This window comes from Schistocerca piceifrons, chromosome 5, assembly GCF_021461385.2.
Source record: "Schistocerca piceifrons isolate TAMUIC-IGC-003096 chromosome 5, iqSchPice1.1, whole genome shotgun sequence".
Lineage (NCBI taxonomy): Eukaryota > Metazoa > Arthropoda > Insecta > Orthoptera > Acrididae > Schistocerca > Schistocerca piceifrons.
Genome location: NC_060142.1, coordinates 440,958,265 through 440,976,851, shown reverse-complemented (window position 1 = coordinate 440,976,851; position 18,587 = coordinate 440,958,265). Strand labels below are relative to the sequence as shown.

Below are 18,587 nucleotides of genomic sequence, written 5' to 3'. Positions count from 1 at the left end.
TAAATAAGATTTTAAGTGAAAAAGTCAACTTTAATGAAGGAGAAAAATGCAGGTGTTCATGAAGTTATTAGTTATATGAGAGAAAAACACGATGGACAAGATAAACAGAATCTATTTATCCCTTATAAATATTGTTTGGTGTGTTTATTTTCGCTAGCAACTAAATGCTAATGTTCTGAAATGTTGTTTCACATCTGTGTATTTAACCACACAATACCGATTAACAACCATGAATGAAATGCGTCTCCATGTCCGCAAAATACGTTATGAAATTTGCTTTGGCCATTAATAAACTTTATCTTTGTCAGTTTCTCAATTCCCGAATTCCTATTCTACACTCCGACTTTTTGTATCGTGGTTCACTGTTCGGTTGTAGGCTAAACAAATTGCGTGACGTGACGGCGAGTGTGAATTGGCCTAGACAACCTCTCTTCTTTAGTGGAGTAGTTTTCGGCAGATGTTAAATAAAAATATACATTATGTAAGCAAAGTAACGGGTATAAAATTTCTGTGAAACAATTATTATAGCAAGTAGCCAACATAAAATAATAAAACTTTACAATTACGGTGTTTAGTCGGACATTGAATTGGAAAACTCATCACTATTCCAAACTTCTCAGATCAATTACGAACATTTACTTAAAAGCTTTTTACATATGGTGGAGTCTGTTGTTCATTTGTTATAACAATATGGTATTATAGTGGTTAGACTTCAGAGCATCTGAATTAGAAAGTCATTGTTTATATTCCCAACTTACCGTTTCATCTCTGAATATAGCTTCTTTCCGGGAAGATGCGCTTACGTTGCCTGCCCTGATGTAAATATAAATATACCCCACCTCCCCGAATGTTTACGCCGTAAGGCAAGGTAGTGAATGGTGTGTGGATGATGGCTTGAAGAGTGATTGTGTGTAAATGGGGTGACCGGCAGCATGGAAAGGGCGTGGAAGTATTTTATTTTGTTAATTTGGTTTTCATATTTACTAGTAACAGGAATTTTGCTTTTCGGTCGCGGTTTTCTTCTTACCAGGGAATCATTATTTCGGAATGATAGCACTAAACCTAGTACAATTTGTGATTTATACGTTACAAAAGACAGAGTCGACAGTTTAAGTCACTCAAGCAATGAGGAGACATTCACGGACCAATGCACTGCACAATACGAATCTATTTCAGCAGTAAATAGCTTTAAAGTTATACTGATTGTAATCGACGCTTTAAAATTTGATTTCGTATCCTACAATGAGAACGCCCAGGAAACACCCTTTAAAAATAAGCTGACTGTAATACGTGATTTATTGAAGGAAAAACCCGAAAGAACCAGATTGTACAAATTTATTGCTGATCCACCGACAACAACAATGCAGCGCCTTAAAGGGATGACAACAGGCAGTTTGCCGACTTTCATTGACATAGGCTCTAATTTTGCTACTCCAGAAATCAATGAGGACAATATCATAGACCAACTGAAAAGGCACAATAGGAGCATCGTTTTCATGGGAGATGACACATGGTCTGGGTTGTATCCTGGCCGCTTCTTAAGAGAATATGCGTATCCGTCATTCAATGTATGGGATCTGGATACGGTTGACAGCGGTATTCAGACACATCTTTTGCCAGAAATTAGAAAACAAGATTGGCATTTGATAATATCGCATTTCCTGGGTGTAGATCATTGTGGCCACAGATATGGACCACACCATCCAGAAATGGCAAGAAAGCTCAAGGAAATGAATCATGTAATAAGGTAAATAGCCTCCATTATTCCATTTGTTTGTATGTGATAAGAATAACCAACTCAGTGCAGTGTGGATGCAATTACCAAAGAAATTACGCTTCTTCTTTATAATTATGGTATGTCTGTATTTTAATTTCAGTGATGTTGTTAACACTATGGATAATAATACAATACTGCTTGTTGTTGGAGACCATGGAATGACAAATACAGGTATGTACCGAAACATAACCTGGGATTTTCATCTTAATATTGTAATCTACTCTACAAGCTGCATGGGAAAAGATTGGGAGCAAATGAATAAATGGGCAGCAAGAAAGACATAAGAATTGAGCCTTTTGTAATAAAAACATTCGTAGGTTCCCAAATTTTGACACCCCCTGTCCCCGCCAGTTTAAGCTGCTATAAATTACCAAATGATTGGAAGTATCATTTTCACCTTCCCCCATCTATCTCTGTCTTTATGCTTCTGTGATTCCTCAATGCTTCAGGTTTGTTGTGTCAATCAAGGCAACTTTGCCATTTTTCGTCTCACCGTTTTAATTCTGTACCACCATGTTAGGCCGAAATTATTCTCTTTGTTTGAACTATTTGTTGACCATGTGTATCTTGATATTACCTGTTTGGACTGACTCACCATCCCTGTGTAACGATTGAAATGTTGCACTCAGAAAAAGGATACATCTCAAAGCTCTAGGAGTAATCTTTTTTTTTCCAGAGAAAGGAAAGAGAAATGTAAAAATACAGTGTGAAGGGGTTACATGGAATGTTGATTGTTTTATTATTATTATTATTATTATTATTATTATTATTATTATTATTATTATTATTACTTATTTGTGTTACATTTTATTACCAAACCCATTCTCTGTGAATCTAAGTAATCCTTTAATGTACAGAATATATCACTTAACAACCTCTTTAAACAAGTTTGCTTTAGAATTTTTTTAAATCTCCTGTGGTAATTTATTGTACAGTTCCTGGTCAGAAAATGCTGTTTTGAGTTTTATGTTTCCTATTGATAAATAAATAAAAGTTCAGTCTAGCTCTTTTTTGTGGTTGTGGACAGAGTTGTTTGCACAATAATTATCAGTGTTATTTCTGATGTGTACAACTGGTTGGTAAATATACTCAGTGTACAGTTAAAATCCTGTGTTTTGAACAGTCTTTACAATGAGCTCTACGACTATGTTTGTTTATTATTTTTTATAGAAATTTTCTGCAGTTGGAAAATAGTGTTCACATTTTGTGCATCTCTCCCCCAGAAAAGAATTCGGTAGCTAAGGATTGCATGTACGTATGAGTAGTATGTAGGCTAACTGAAAGACACTGACCGTGTGTTTTATGCTAATGATGGGACTCTAAGTCCAGTAAAATGCCTATGACGTTTTGCTTTCAAGTATCTGTGTGTTGATAAGACTGTAACTGAGAATTGATATTCATTCCTTTGCATCTCTTACAACCTATAGAGATGTCAACTACATTTAATTTAACAGTGCCATTTCCCCCTATTCAAACTGAAATGCATGGCACTTGTTTCCTTGATGTTCAGTGTTAGTTTATTGCCTGCATGCAGGTGTACTCGCGTATGAGTTTTGTTATGATGTGGTGGTGAGTAAGTAAACTGTTGTGTATCCAATAGCATCAGCTGCCTTCACTTGTCTGCCTATTTGGGTAAGTGGTGCATGCTTAGGGGCATGGGCATCTGTGCACTGTACAACATGTACAGTAAACAAGAAATGTGTTAGTATTTTAACATTATTTGTGGTCATTGATGTAAAAAAAAAAATTAAATTAAATTCCTTACTGCAACCTATTAGATATAATTTTTTACAGTAAAGTACGTTTTTCCTCAGGGTTCAAGCTGTCTCCATACAAAATTACCTAGAAATTGGTTATTCATGAATAGCAAGTCAATTACTTTGATTTACTGATACTAATGTGGAAGTATGGATTTAACACTTTCAGGATTGTGTAATCATTGTATACATTGCATATGTGTGGCTGCGTTCGAGACATTTGGCCTCTTGGTGCAAATCCTTATATTTGAAGGCAGTTCAGATGATGAAGAAATGACGATGATGACGACGACAACACCACCACCACACGCGTGTAGTCCTGAGGAGAGACAATCTGATCCGACCCGGCCCAGAATCCAACACAGGACCCTGTGATTGAGTGTCAGCAATGCTAACCGCTTGTTTTTTCTCTCTCAACCTATATTCTTCAACATTCTTTACTTCCTCTTCTTTTTCATTATTTTATCTTACTTCTGTAAATTAAAACTCTTCACATTGAAAATGGAAAAAATTAAAAAATAAAGAAGTCCCTTCCTTGAGATTCTGATACTCATTCTGGTCCATTAGAATCCATTAGCATTCCCAGGGCATCATATGTCTGCACTGAATTCCAACTTGTGTACTTCAGTGCAAATCAAGAGAGATGTTTAAAAACTTTTAGGCCCACACAACGTATTTTCTGCAGCATCTTTGCTAGTGTATTGTGTCCGGAGTAGCTGTGGTAATTAGAAGTGAGTGAAATGAGCCATGTACCGACAATATGACCAGTGTTTTGTTCCCGGGATGTGCCAGTCCCGTTGGAAAATGATATTAAACTTGATGGTGGTAGAGCCCGTTCTGGTAACTGAAGCCAATGTTTTCCTTGCCCATGCCCAAATCCCATTTTGAGCTGAACAAATGAATCTGTGTGCCAAAGTATCCCATAACTGACACTTTTTGCAGAAAGGATTTGGTGGTACATTGAAGTTGTGAAAGTTCACTTTAGTTGGAACATCCCCATAGATTACATCCATTCAAGTGGATATGACATCTGAATATAGGAATTTTTGATGAGCATTTTGCTGATCTCTTCTCCAGTTTGCCAATGGGTAACTCCTGTACAGTGGTTGTACTAGTTGATGTTAAAATGCTTGATGGTATAAAAAAAAAACTGTGGAGTGATGGAGGGATTCCTCCCTCATGTAACTAGACATAATGAAGTATGACTGCACATGGCACGTTGGGGGTTCTGCGTTAGGCGTGACTATTAGTAGTGACACATTAACTGGACCACAAGACTGAGCTGTCAATTTATATCAGTGGTGTTGATGGTGACAGTGCTAAAGTGAAACCTGGAGTTATTAAAGTAATTAAATAGCATTAAACTGATGAAGAAAGAAAATAGATAGTTTGTAATTTTGTGCAGCCCAAATTTTATAATAGATGTACTTGTAATAACATCAACTGCCCTCATAAGTCTGCCTGTTACCTGCTGCTGTGCTCGCATATCATAATGAAATGTGGCCCCACTAAAGCTTCGCACATTCTACAGGTAAAGGCATGATGTTTCTCTATTTGTTGTACAGCATTTAAATAATGCCATTGTTATCAGTCTTAAAGCGTCTCGGAAGCTGTAAGACACACTTGACGTTCAGTGGCTAAAATGTGTCAGGTTTGAGACTGATATTAGTATGCGAAGTGTGGACTAAACATACTGAGGATTGTGTAAGAATTCTGTTCTTTATGTTGAATCGTGTTATGCAGAACATTGTCACAAATATGGTAAAGTTTGGAAGTGAAAGAGTAAATAGCTATTTCAAAGAGTAATCGCGTCTCAGTAGTTCATGTTATATTCTCCAAATCAGTAAATAACTTGTACTGCACACTTTCTAACATAGCCTATGATAATGCTCAATGTGAAAGTTATCTCCATACCAAATTTCATAGCAATTGTTTCAGTGGTTTAGTTGTGAAAGTGTAACAGAGAGAGTTACTTTTGGATTTATAGTATTAGTGTGGGTTGATAACTTGTAAACTTCCTGAGGGTTTCATTTGCTTTGCTTCAAAGAGTTCTCTCTTTTCTCAGTGACAGTAATAGTGCTGTTACCAGCAAAGAGATATAGCGACTCTTATATTAATGTATTGTGGTTCTGATAAGTGTTTTACTAAAAGTTTGGATTTATACGAGGTATGTGTTACCTCTTCTCTTTGTACCCTACCTACTACATATGATCGGAACCAGTCATTAGCTATCCCCCATGTTCCTAGTGCTTCCAGCTTATTCAGTAGAATCTTAGCAGACACATAACTTTTGCCTGTTTGAAATATACTGGGAATATTCCTGATGTGAAGCGACTATTCATTATGTTTTGTCAACCTCCAAGCAGGTTTCAGTACACACATTGGTTCTTAATGTAAGTGTACTGATGTTTTTTGACTTTACACTCTGTGGTTGGTAGAAAAATCATTCTACATAGTGCATGAATGTTTACAGAGGTTACATTTGCTTTTGGGAATTATTGGTGCCTGAATTTTTTTTAAAGATGCTCATTCACATAGTTTGTTAGGAGGTGTGGCTCATTTATTACTTTATCTCCCTCCCTTACCAGTAAGTTGTTATGCCTTTCTTTGTCTCTCCTTGTGTCTTTTTTTTTATGACATCCCAGACTGCTTTGCTTTTGTTCTCTGCACTGTATATTATTTTGTCATTAAATGACTTTTTTGCAACAGCCAGCACCTTCCTATAAATCATTCTGTACCTATGATAGAAATTTAAGAATCCTGGCTCATTATAACTCTTTCCTTATGAAACTGAGGTACTTAGGAGTTTGGGAAGAGTTATTAATAGCTCCTGTTACCCATATGTTTTTGTGAGACATTGATACTGATGTGGGTACTTGTGGAAATCTCTTTTCGAAGTTAAATTTAAATAATGTTGAGAATTTCACTTTTACTTTGGTTTCGCTGTACACTTTGTCCCAGCTTTGGTTTGCTAGTCCCTTTGAAAAATCTTGTATTTTGATTTATGATAAGTGTAATTTGTATGCTTTCAGTTTTGGAAATATTTCCATACCTGATTTTACTGTTATTATTTGGCAGAAATGGTCTGATAGTTCAAGATCCTTTATAGCTACATCACACATTTGTGGCCACAAGTTTAGTTACTGACACAATCATTGTAGTAGCCCTTGTTGCACTCTTGACCAGCAGGGACATGATAAAACTCTGAAAGATATTTATGACAGTGAGCTATTAGTTTCATTTATGATATTTGTGTGTGTGTGTGTGTGTGTGTGTGTGTGTGTGTGTGTGTGTTCCAACACAAAATTATATTGACTTTCATGCTTGTAACTTTATTTGGAACTTCTGCAAATTTTTTGAAAAAAAAAAAAAAAAAAAGTCTACACTACCTCTGGAAGCTGGATAGATACATAAAATGATTAATTTCTTGGTGTTACCAAGCCCCATTAATTCAATAGCTGATATTTTTAAGTGTTGGTCTTTACTTAATGTAGTAAAGTCAACAGACTTGAACAGTGTTCCTTTTCTGATGGAAAAAAGACTTGCTTGTCCTATCGTGACAAGATGTTGATACTGTAGTGACCGTGAACACAAGATTAGACTACTTATGTGACACGCAGAGGGATTTTAGGAGGCATTATTTGTGCACTCCATACATTATTGGAATGGGAAGAGACCTGTGTGTGTGTGTGTGTGTGTGTGTGTTTGTTTTATTTATTGTTGTCTCATGTTCTGTGGATAATGTTGCATGATAAATCATAATGACGTGAAATGAGTCACTTGACATTCACTTTGCAAATTAATTTGTAAATATTACTACATGCTGACATTTATAAGGTTATTTTATTAATATACATGTGTGAATTAACATCTCCTACCCACCACCTTATGCCATAGGAGGAGTTGTCATGGAAAAACTTTTTCATTTTGTTTTCAAATTTTACTTTGCTGTCTGTCAGACTTTTGTATCAGTGGTTAAGTGGTCAAAGATTTTAGCTGCAGCAATGTGCATCCCTTTATATGCCAAAAACAACCTTGACGTAGAGTAGAGAATGCGATTTTTCATTCTGGTATTGTAATTGTATACAGCTTTGTTTCTTTTGAAGTTTAGTGAAGTGTAGTAGGGAATAAATATACTGTGAAGCAGTAGTTAGAATGCACAACTCCTTAAACAGAGGTTTAATAGATAACAATAGGTGAACATCACATACCATTCTTTCAGCATGTTTTTGAGCAATAAAGAATTACTTTCTTAAAGATGAGTTACACTAGAACATTATTCCATATGACATTAATGAATGAAAATGTGCACAGTATGTCAACTTATTGATTTATCCTCCCCCCCCCCCCCCCCCCCCCCCCCAGATTTTCAATGATGCATAGTGAAAATTTGACTGAACTAAGTTCTTTTAGGCTTTCCAATATGTGCTCTTTCCAGTTTGAATTCTCATCAATATGGACACTTAAGAGTTTTGAAGTTTCCACCCTATTTATTATTTCCTCACCATGTGTTGACTTACCCTTGGTATAGTTCCCTACATGTGCAGAGCTGAATATGCTGTGTCTTTTTAAAACTGAGGGTGAGACCATTTTCAGAAAACCAGTCAGTTACATGTGTAAGAACATTGTTTACTATTTCTTCTGTTTCTGCATGTGTGCTTGGATTGATTACAATACTAGTGGCATCTGCAAAAAGAACTAATTCTGTGTTTTGTAAGACGGAAGATGGTTCACAGATCGTTCACATATGAGGAACACTAGTGGACATAAGATTGAGCCTTGGGGAATGCCATACATGATTTCTCCTCAGTTAGAATTGTGTGTAGTACTTACTGTTTATCTTTTTCAGGACAGAATAAAGGTTTTTGCAGCACTGTTTGTACTACAGTTTGCAGTGACAGTCAGTCACATGAATTGAATAAAAATTCTCTCGTTCTGGCTCATGATACCGTCTTTCCAAATGCTAACAAAATTTTGTTTCCATTTATTTTTCAGTTTACCTTCTGTCTAGATTAAAAGTACTAAAGGGCTGTGGAATCAAAACTAAAGAGGTTAAATATGTGCAGAATAGTATCAAGAAGGAATTCAACATTTTATTTATATTTTCTGCTAATCTCTTCCCATATTTCTCCCAGTAAATTTCCTGTTGTATTATGTCCGAATTCACAGAATCAGTCTCGTCCAGACTGATATCAAAGTTAAACTCCCATAAAGCCTTGTCCAAGAAAGTTACATTCTAAAAAACAAAATGTTGTTGAGGTTTGAAGTGCTTTGTCTTGTTTTGTCTCTGTCTTTAAGAGTAATAAAAAAATTGATATAGATCTCTGTAAGTGAACTTTGAAAGTTTTATGCTATGTATCCATGGTAGTTACAAGAATTAAGTAAAATTAGTGCACAATACTTTGATGACGACTTTAATTTTAGACTGATTTTAGGTAAGCTTAATGCATTAAGAAAAATTATTTTTCATAGTGTCTTACCATAAACAATTTTCTGCATTGTTATCAGTGCAGCTACAATAACAACGTAGAACAAGTTAAACACTGGTACAATGAAGTGATTGCTATTATTATTAACACAGTAAAAGTTCCACCAGTCTGCCAAGATGGTCTTGTGCTATGGTTCAGTTAGAGATCTTTATTAACTCTGATAATAAAAGTAGAGATGTAAAGTTGCAAAGAATAAATAGCTACCAAAGTTAGATTTTCTATCTATATTGGCAAGCATGAATAAGTGTAATATCACTAAGCATGCTCTCATTAGCAACTTTTCACAGCCTGAATTATGAACAAAACACACACAACACTGGTGTAATATTGTACAATATTTATTATTTGTTACCAGCCAATTATCAACACCCAGTGACCCATAAACATGCTGCCTTTCATTCAATGATGCATTACCTAATATTCATCCCCATGAGTGAAGATAACTTCCATATGGAATAAAATGCAATCAAACAAACGGCATCAAACAGTGGCTGTCCTCCTTCCTTAGTGGACCCCATAATCCACAAAAACTAGAAACAACTGTTGTATTTACCCTGTCCTTAAGCCACACCTCAAGAACATAATAAATGGTGCACAATTCCATACTTAGGAAACGTTTCACTATATGTAGCCAGAAAGCTTGAATCCAGGGGAGTAAAAACATCATTTTATGTGCACAACACTGATGGACTCTTATTTGCCCATGATAAAGACAATACCTCCAGCTTTGGCAAAGAGTGGAATATGTAAAATTATAAGTAATTGTGGCAAATTCTATATAGGTCAGTCTGGCAGGGCAATAAATATCCACTTGAAGGAACACTGCAGAAGTTGAAAACTAAGAAGAGGAGACTATACTTTTGCATACCATAAGCTTGAAGAAGACCATAGTTACAAGTTGAAACATGAAGTATTATCACATCCATACATAAAGGAAACTGAACTATGTTGAAACATTGGAAACTGATAAACACCCATCCATCAACTCAAGATTAATACTGAATGACCAATACAGTTTCCTTATGGAGCACTTTGAACTGCAAATACTGCTCATAATCCCATCCAGGCCATGTTGTAAATTACCCCTCTTACTCACATATCCCATTTTCCTTTACTTCAGTTACTGTAATTTCTCTCGGCGGGTTAAAAAGTTTGACTTTTTTATAATCACAGCTGCTTCACTCGCATGCATAATGTCATTATTGTATCTTGTCTGCTTTTAATTTAGGACCTATTAAACATGAGATTATTTTGTTCAGCCACATCTTTGGAATATATCACCAAAGTTTATTTTAATTTTTTTCTTTTATGTACAGCTGGTGTAATTTTCTATAGTTCATTAGTTAATGTGCCACGTATTTTATCTTAGTTAAACAGCACTACATCACACAATGTAGGCTTTCACGGCCGGTGTTGTCTTCAGTTGAAACTTCCGGGCTGAGAGACCGTGGTCGATGTATAAAATTTCCACCTAACGTTTCATCTCCATCTGCGGGGAGACATCTTCTGAGGTCGTCCGGCTACTGCCACTGAGGCTCCAGGTACTCTCGCATTTATAGAGCGCCCCACCATTCGTCACATGATAACGACGGTATGCCTATCTTTGGAAGGCGTCATTATTCTCAATTAAGAGTAATCGATTGTCATTCTGCTGGCGCAACGTCTACATCCATATTTTGTCTAATTTTAAAACTTCCTCTTTTCTATTAAAATTGTTATGGTGTTTGTGAATCTCTATTGCTTCTCTGTACATGCGCGCAAGATAATGGGATGTTTGTGCTAGAACGCGTGTCTCATTAAATTTAATTTAATTTAAATTCGTTCCCATAGCATTGTTAGTTTCATGCAATTGAATTCATCAGACGCGTCGAGAACTAGTGGAAACTAGCAGTAAGCTGTTATATCTCCATTTATATATCAGTAACATAATGCAGTGTTATGACTGGAATAAGGTGGACTGCCTAATGTTCGGGACCATGGAGCTCAGTGCAGAAATGGCAACTAATAGGCAGAAGAAGAAATTTGATGGCCTACAGAAAGGTACAAGTGAAACATTAGTCACTGGAAACTCTCGAACTGTGATTAACAAGTCTGCGAGAGAATTAACAAAGAGGAACATTCAGTTCTATCGAAAGGAGGCAGCTTTGCAGTCACGCCACTAAAGGTTCCTATGGAAGACATTATAGCGAATGTGGAGGCAGAAATCCGTTTGTTATCATTGCATTCTGCGGATGAAATCGGGACTGAAATGGCCAGAATATTACGCCAAGCGAAACCACGTACCAGCAATTTGTCTCAAGCGGAACGGAGAGCACTGAGGGAGATCAATGCGGATAAGAGCATTATTGTACTTGCAGCTGATAAAGGAAATGCTACGGTTTTTGCTGAACACCAAAGATTAGCGACCTTTTGGACCCCACTACGTATAAAAAGCTTCAGAAGGATCCTACAGCCAAAATTTTGAGAAATACCAATTAACTGTTAAAACAATCTTCTCTTTCTTCGGATGATATAAAACAACTCTGCAAAACGGAAGCTTATCCACTCAGACTATATGGACTCTCCCAAAGGTACATAAACAACAGGTCCCATTAAGACCGATTGTGAGTGCCATAGGATCTCCAACACAAGAGGTGGCCAGATATCTCGCCTGCTTGCTGCAACCATACTTTGGCAGAATGGACCGATACATTAAAAACTCGGCACATTTTATTGAAAAACTGAGGGAGATTAACGTCAGCTCAAGTGATATTCTTGTGAGCTTCAATGTAGTCTCGTTGTTTACCATGGTGCCTGTAAACAAAGCTATTTCATATATAGCAGATATTTTTCCGACTGACATGTGACTTTATTTAACACTGCCTGACGACAACTTTTTTCCAGTACCACAACGAGTTTTACGAACAGATCGACGGGGTGGCGATGGGAAGTTCTCTCAGCCCAGCTGTTGCCAATTTATTTATGGAGATCTTTGAACAGCGAGCACTGCAGACTGCTAGAAAAAAGCCAGCTAAATGGTACCGCTATGTTGATGACACATTTGTAGTGTGACCGCATGGTGAAGAAGAGCTGGATGTCTTCTTGGTGCATCTGAACAATATTAATCCGAAAATACAGTTTACGATGGAGAAAGAGAGCAACGGTCAACTTAATTTCCTGGACGTGTCGGTGATTAAACGGGTGGATGGGACGCTGGGCCACAAGGTATATAGAAAGAACAATCATACGGATCGATACCTCCACAAGGGATCAAACTATCATCCTAGGAAAAAAAGAGGTGTCATGAAAACCTTGGTGGACAGAGCCAACAAAATCTGCGAGCCGGCTTGCTTACAAGATTAACTAAATCACTTACTGTCAGCCTTCATGAAAAATGGATATACCAGCAAGGAAATTGATCAAGCCCTCCATCAAAGAAGAAAATAAGCCAGAAGTCCAGAGCAACAATGGTCACCTACAGGAAGTTTTCCTACCTTTCATTAATAAAGTCACGGACCGTATTGGGAAAGTTATGGCCAAGTATGTGATCGAAACAATCTTCAGACCCACCAAGAAGATTAAGGAATATTTAAGAACTGCAAAAGACGCCCGACACCCCCTAGCAACACCTGGGGTATACAAAATTCCATGCAGTTGTGGACAAGTATATATTGGAGCAACGAAAAGAAGTGTAAACACCTGCTTAGCCAGACATAAAAGAAATTGTCGCTTAGGACTCATCGAAAAATCGGCTGTAGCTGAGCATATTTTCCGAGATGGGAGCCACGAAATTAAATAAAATGAGATAAGCATTCTAGCACGAACATCCCATTATTATGCGCGCATGTACAGAGAAGCAATAGAGATTCACAAACACCATAACAATTTTAATAGAAAAGAGGAAGTTTTAAAGTTAGACAAAATATGGATGTCGACGTTGCGCCAGCAGAATGACAATCGATTACTCTTAATTGAGAATGATGATGCCTTCCAAAGATAGGCATACCATCAGCATCACGTGATGAATGGTGGGGCCCCCTATGCATTCTATAAATGTGAGAGTACCTGGAGTCTCGGTGGCAGTAGCCAGACGACCTCAGAAGATGTCTCCTGCTAATGGAAATGAAACATTAGGTGGAAATTTTATACATCGACCTTGGCCTCTCTGCCTGGAAATTTCAACTGAAGAGCACTACATTACATTTACAATTAAATAATCCCCGTTGTTTTATTCCTAATTCTAACATCAACATTTTTCATCTCAGGAAATGGAGATATTCTGTAGATGCACTAGTTTAAAAGCGTTGACCCAACACAATTTCATTGCACCACATTGTACCTGATGATGGTGTAACAGTCGAAAACCGGTTCCTGTAACAAATAATAAATATTGTACAATATTATACTAGTGTTGTGTGTGTTTCATTCACAATGTATAAAATATTCTATCAAGAACCAGTGGCACAATCAGTCAATATAAAATACCTTAAATCACGAGAATCATTGTAATCACATACCATGAGAGTTGCTACATCACATGGCTGTCATTCTTACCAGTTAATAAAAGAAGTTTTTTACATATTGTGCTTGAGGCCTTGACACTCTTGCTCAATAAGCATGTCATATTACTGCAAAATACTTTTCCGTAAGTGTCATTTCTGTTTCTGCTGAAGTCAGTAATGTCATACCAGCCCTTCATAAGCAGATTATTTCAATTGAAAATCAAACAACTCTGACCTCCAGATATAGCTGCTCGCTGACCTTTCACCAAGACAGTGTTCCAAGAGTAAAATCTGATATTGTTAAGCAAGAAACAAATAAAATCAGTGAGTTGAATCACCTACAATAGACTATAATTGTTCTGTCAGAAATGATGACACTGTGAAACCAGTCACCATCAATTTCAGTGCTTACTTACTCACAGTGGCAGAGAACATTGAACCTAGTAAGGAATCTAAAGAAACTGCAATAGATCTACTCTAGAAGGTGCTGATATACCACCAACAGTAGTAGTAGTAGTAGTTGTTGTTGAGTAGTCTTCACACAGAAGCCACATTCATTGTATCTTTCCACAATGGTCTCTCCTGTGCCAGCCTCTTTAGCTCCACATAACTACTACATCCTACTTCTACTTGAAACTGCTAACTTTAGTCAAACCGTGGCCTTCCACTACAATTTTGCCCATTACCAAATTCTGTCACTCTCTTGATTCCACCGGTCCAACCTATGCACAAAACTGTTTTTGCTTCAGTGTTATGCAGCACCACTTCATTAATTACTTGATTTACCCTCATAATCTTCACTCTTCGTGTGGAACACTACATTTCAAAAACTGCTATGCTTATCTTGTTTATGGTGTTTATTGTCAACACTTTACTTCAATGTAAAACTTCACTCTAGACAGTTATTTTCAGAAAAGACTTCTTAACACTTAATTCTACACTCCTGGAAATGGAAAAAAGAACACATTGACACCGGTGTGTCAGACCCACCATACTTGCTCCGGACACTGCGAGAGGGCTGTACAAGCAATGATCACACGCACGGCACAGCGGACACACCAGGAACCGCGGTGTTGGCCGTCGAATGGCGCTAGCTGCGCAGCATTTGTGCACCGCCGCCGTCAGTGTCAGCCAGTTTGCCGTGGCATACGGAGCTCCATCGCAGTCTTTAACACTGGTAGCATGCCGCCACAGCGTGGACGTGAACCGTATGTGCAGTTGACGGACTTTGAGCGAGGGTGTATAGTGGGCATGCGGGAGGCTGGGTGGACGTACCGCCGAATTGCTCAACACGTGGGGCATGAGGTCTCCACAGTACATCGATGTTGTCGCCAGTGGTCGGCGGAAGGTGCACGTGCCCGTCGACCTGGGACCGGACCGCAGCGACGCACGGATGCACGCCAAGACTGTAGGATCCTACGCAGTGCCGTAGGGGACCGCACCGCCACTTCCCAGCAAATTAGGGACACTGTTGCTTCTGGGGTATCGGCGAGGACCATTCGCAACCGTCTCCATGAAGCTGGGCTACGGTCCCGCACACCGTTAGGCCGTCTTCCGCTCACGCCTCAACATCGTGCAGCCCGCCTCCAGTGGTGTCGCGACAGGCGTGAATGGAGGGACGAATGGAGACGTGTCGTCTTCAGCGATGAGAGTCGCTTCTGCCTTGGTGCCAATGATGGTCGTATGCGTGTTTGGCGCCGTGCAGGTGAGCGCCACAATCAGGACTGCATACGACCGAGGCACACAGGGCCAACACCCGGCATCATGGTGTGGGGAGCGATCTCCTACACTGGCCGTACACCACTGGTGATCATCGAGGGGACACCGAATAGTGCACGGTACATCCAAACCGTCATCGAACCCATCGTTCTACCATTCCTAGACCGGCAAGGGAACTTGCTGTTCCAACAGGACAATGCACGTCCGCATGTATCCCGTGCCACCCAACGTGCTCTAGAAGGTGTAAGAACTACCCTGGCCAGTAAGATCTCCGGATCTGTCCCCCATTGAGCATGTTTGGGACTGGATGAAGTGTCGTCTCACGCGGTCTGCACGTCCAGCACGAACGCTGGTCCAACTGAGGCGCCAGGTGGAAATGGCATGGCAAGCCGTTCCACAGGACTACATCCAGCATCTCTACGATCGTCTCCATCGGAGAATAGCAGCCTGCATTGCTGCGAAAGGTGGATATACACTGTACTAGTGCCGACATTGTGCATGCTCTGTTGCCTGTGTCTATGTGCCTGTGGTTCTGTCAGTGTGATCATGTGATGTATCTGACCCCAGGAATGTGTCAATAAAGTTTCCCCTTCCTGGGACAATGAATTCACGGTGTTCTTATTTCAATTTCCAGGAGTGTATATTGAATGCTAATAAATTTCTCTTTTTCAGAAATACTTTTCTTGCAATTGTCAGTCTGCATTTTATATACTTTCCAATTTGGCCATCATCAATTATTTTACTCCCAAATATCAGAACTCATCTACTACTTTTAGTGCCTTCTTTCCTAATGTAATTCCCTTAGCATTACCTGATTTAATTAGCTACATTCCATTACTTTTGTTGATATTCATCTTGTAAGCTGTTTTCAAGATGCTGTCCATTCCTCTCAAATGTTAGTTGTGTGCCATCTCTGACAGAATTGCAGCATCATTTGCAAACCTTAGCTTTTATTTCTTATTTCTGGATTTCAATTCCATTTCAGACTTTTTCCCCATGTTCTTTTACTGCTTGTACTGTGTACAAATTGAATAATGTGCGGCACAGGCTACAACCCTGTCTCTTTAACTTCTCATTTACATTTGTTTGCATGACCATGATGCACAGCAGCTGTTATAATCAGTTATCATTTTTTTTTCATTTTAAGCTTACACAAGTTAAAGAGGTTTTTTCCCTTTTATTTATAAAACACTTTTTGTAGTCATTCTGGAAATTTAGGTAGATTATGTTTTACCATATTTTGATTCTGTAGATTAAAAACAGTATTTCCTTGTAAGATATTTGCATTATTTACTTACTTGGTCTCTGCCTCATTTTTACATATTCTGTTTGTGTAAGTAAATGTTATGCCAATTTTGTAAGGAAATACTTTTTTAATCTATAAATAACAAAATGCGGGGACATATTAAGTATCCATATTTCCAGAGTGACTGAAGAAAGTGCTTAACAAACAAAAACAAAACAAGTCTGGCAAGAAATTACAGAAAGGTTAAGACAGAAAAGCCAATAAATAAGCGAGTGTCGAAGATTTACAAATATCTACAGTTGCTGTAAATGTCAGTTTGCCTTTCTTGAATCTGTCTTCTGAGGTAAGTTGTGGGACTAGTGATTGCTTTGCATGTTACTATATTTCTCCAAACTGGTGTTTCCCAGTGTGGTGTTGCAACCATGACTTATTAAACTGTGGTTTGGTAATACATCTGTCAGCAACTGCTGTCTTTAATACTGGACTTATTATATTTGACTAGAAGGGTATTACATCTGTGTCATATCTTCCACAGAACAGATGGCACAATTCTTTCAGGATTGATCCTCTGAAGGATTGTAATATTTCTGAGGGTATGTGATCTGCTTCATGTGCCGTGTTTCGACTTCGGTTTTTCAGTGCTTCTCAAATTCTTCTCACAGTATTCCATCCCCCATCTTATCTTTGTCCAAATCCTGTCCATTTGCATAATGTTACCTTCATGTTTTTACCTTTTATATAGCCCTTCACTACATATATGGCTTTCATATTTCAGCCTCCCCTTCTTTGCTTAGTACAGGCTTGTCGTCTGAACTCTTGATGTTTTTATAGCTACTACTCTTTACTCCACAAGTTTCTTGACTTTCCTGTAAGCAGCATGTATATTTCATATAATTGTCTGTCCTTCTACAGCTTAACATTTCCTCTTTGGTCATTCATACGTTCCATTTTTGCACTTCTCATTTTACTAGTGATCTGTATTCCCTTTTGGCTGCTCCATTTGCTAATTTTCTATTTCTCCTTTCATCAAGTAAATTAAATATCTTGTGTGGTATCTAAGGTGAATAATGGCCACTGATTTTATCTCATAACTTTACAGAGAAAATAAATCTGGGGGTGTGGAATATTAGATCCCAAGATAATTTAACTGTTTGTTGCTCCTCTCTCCATCTCTTCTATGTACTTATCTATCTTCTACTGCATTTTTAATCTATTTCAGCCATTGCCTAAATCTCTCTTTGAAACTCTCAGCGACCTCTGGGTATATCAACTTCCCAAGCACCTATCTCCTGAATTTCCTTCCTTACTGCAGCTTCTTCGGCTTTAATGTGCATTTCATAACTAATACATTTTAGTTAGCATCCATGGTTGCTTGTGGGTGGTTTTTGCAGTGCATAAGATGGTTTCTGAGTCTCTTGTGTTATCAAACCAGGGAAACACTTGAATGTCTCTAGAACTTTTCTAAGCATACAGCATTCTTTCTTGATTCCTAAACCAGGTTTTAGCAATGATTAAGTTATGTGGAGTGTGAATTTCTGACTACCTGGTTATGATAACCTGTTCACTATGTTGGTCTTAGTAGTTTAACCACACTTGTATTTTCTTTTGTCATTGTTATACCTACTCTTGTGTTATGGTTGCTATACCTACTCTTGTGCTACGGTTGCTTAATTTTGTGCTGATGTCCCTGTACTCACCTGATTAGAAATCTTGTTCTTTCTACCACCACATTTCATTAATTCCCATAATATATATCTTAAACATACCTAAGCTGTCTTGGGATCTGATATTCCACACTCCCAGATTTATTTTCTCTGGAAGTTATGAGATAAAATCGGTGCCCATTATTCAACTTCAAAAGGCAAAATTCTTAGTTCTTTCAATAGAAAGAGCTAAAGTGCAAGAAATTAATCTAGTTTTGGAACCTGTTGTGAGGACAAGGAGCCAAAGATCATGGCTTTCAACAACCCACAGTACCAACATCACAAGGCCATGATCGCTGATACTACAAGGCCAGAACAGTAAATCATGTAGAGTTACCCCTCTAACTATTGGAAAAGGTTGCTGCCACTTTTCAGAAATCGTGTGTTAATTCGGTCTCAACACAGATAACCCTCT

General features: G+C 38.2%; 1 protein-coding gene across 2 annotated transcripts in view; it reads left to right on the top strand.

Annotated features, from left to right (window-relative positions):
* Nucleotides 1-340: 340 nt before the first annotated feature.
* Nucleotides 341-18,587, top strand: part of LOC124799280 (GPI ethanolamine phosphate transferase 3) — a 103,139-nt gene continuing 84,892 nt past the window's right edge. Inside the window, exons 1-2 of one of the 2 annotated variants that reach the window (XM_047262857.1) lie at nucleotides 341-1,747; nucleotides 1,878-1,948. In XM_047262857.1, the coding sequence (XP_047118813.1) occupies nucleotides 933-1,747; nucleotides 1,878-1,948 (886 nt within the window). In that variant the 5' untranslated portion in view covers nucleotides 341-932. The remainder of the gene's footprint in view (nucleotides 1,748-1,877; nucleotides 1,949-18,587) is intronic. The other variant, XM_047262856.1, reaches the window with a different exon arrangement.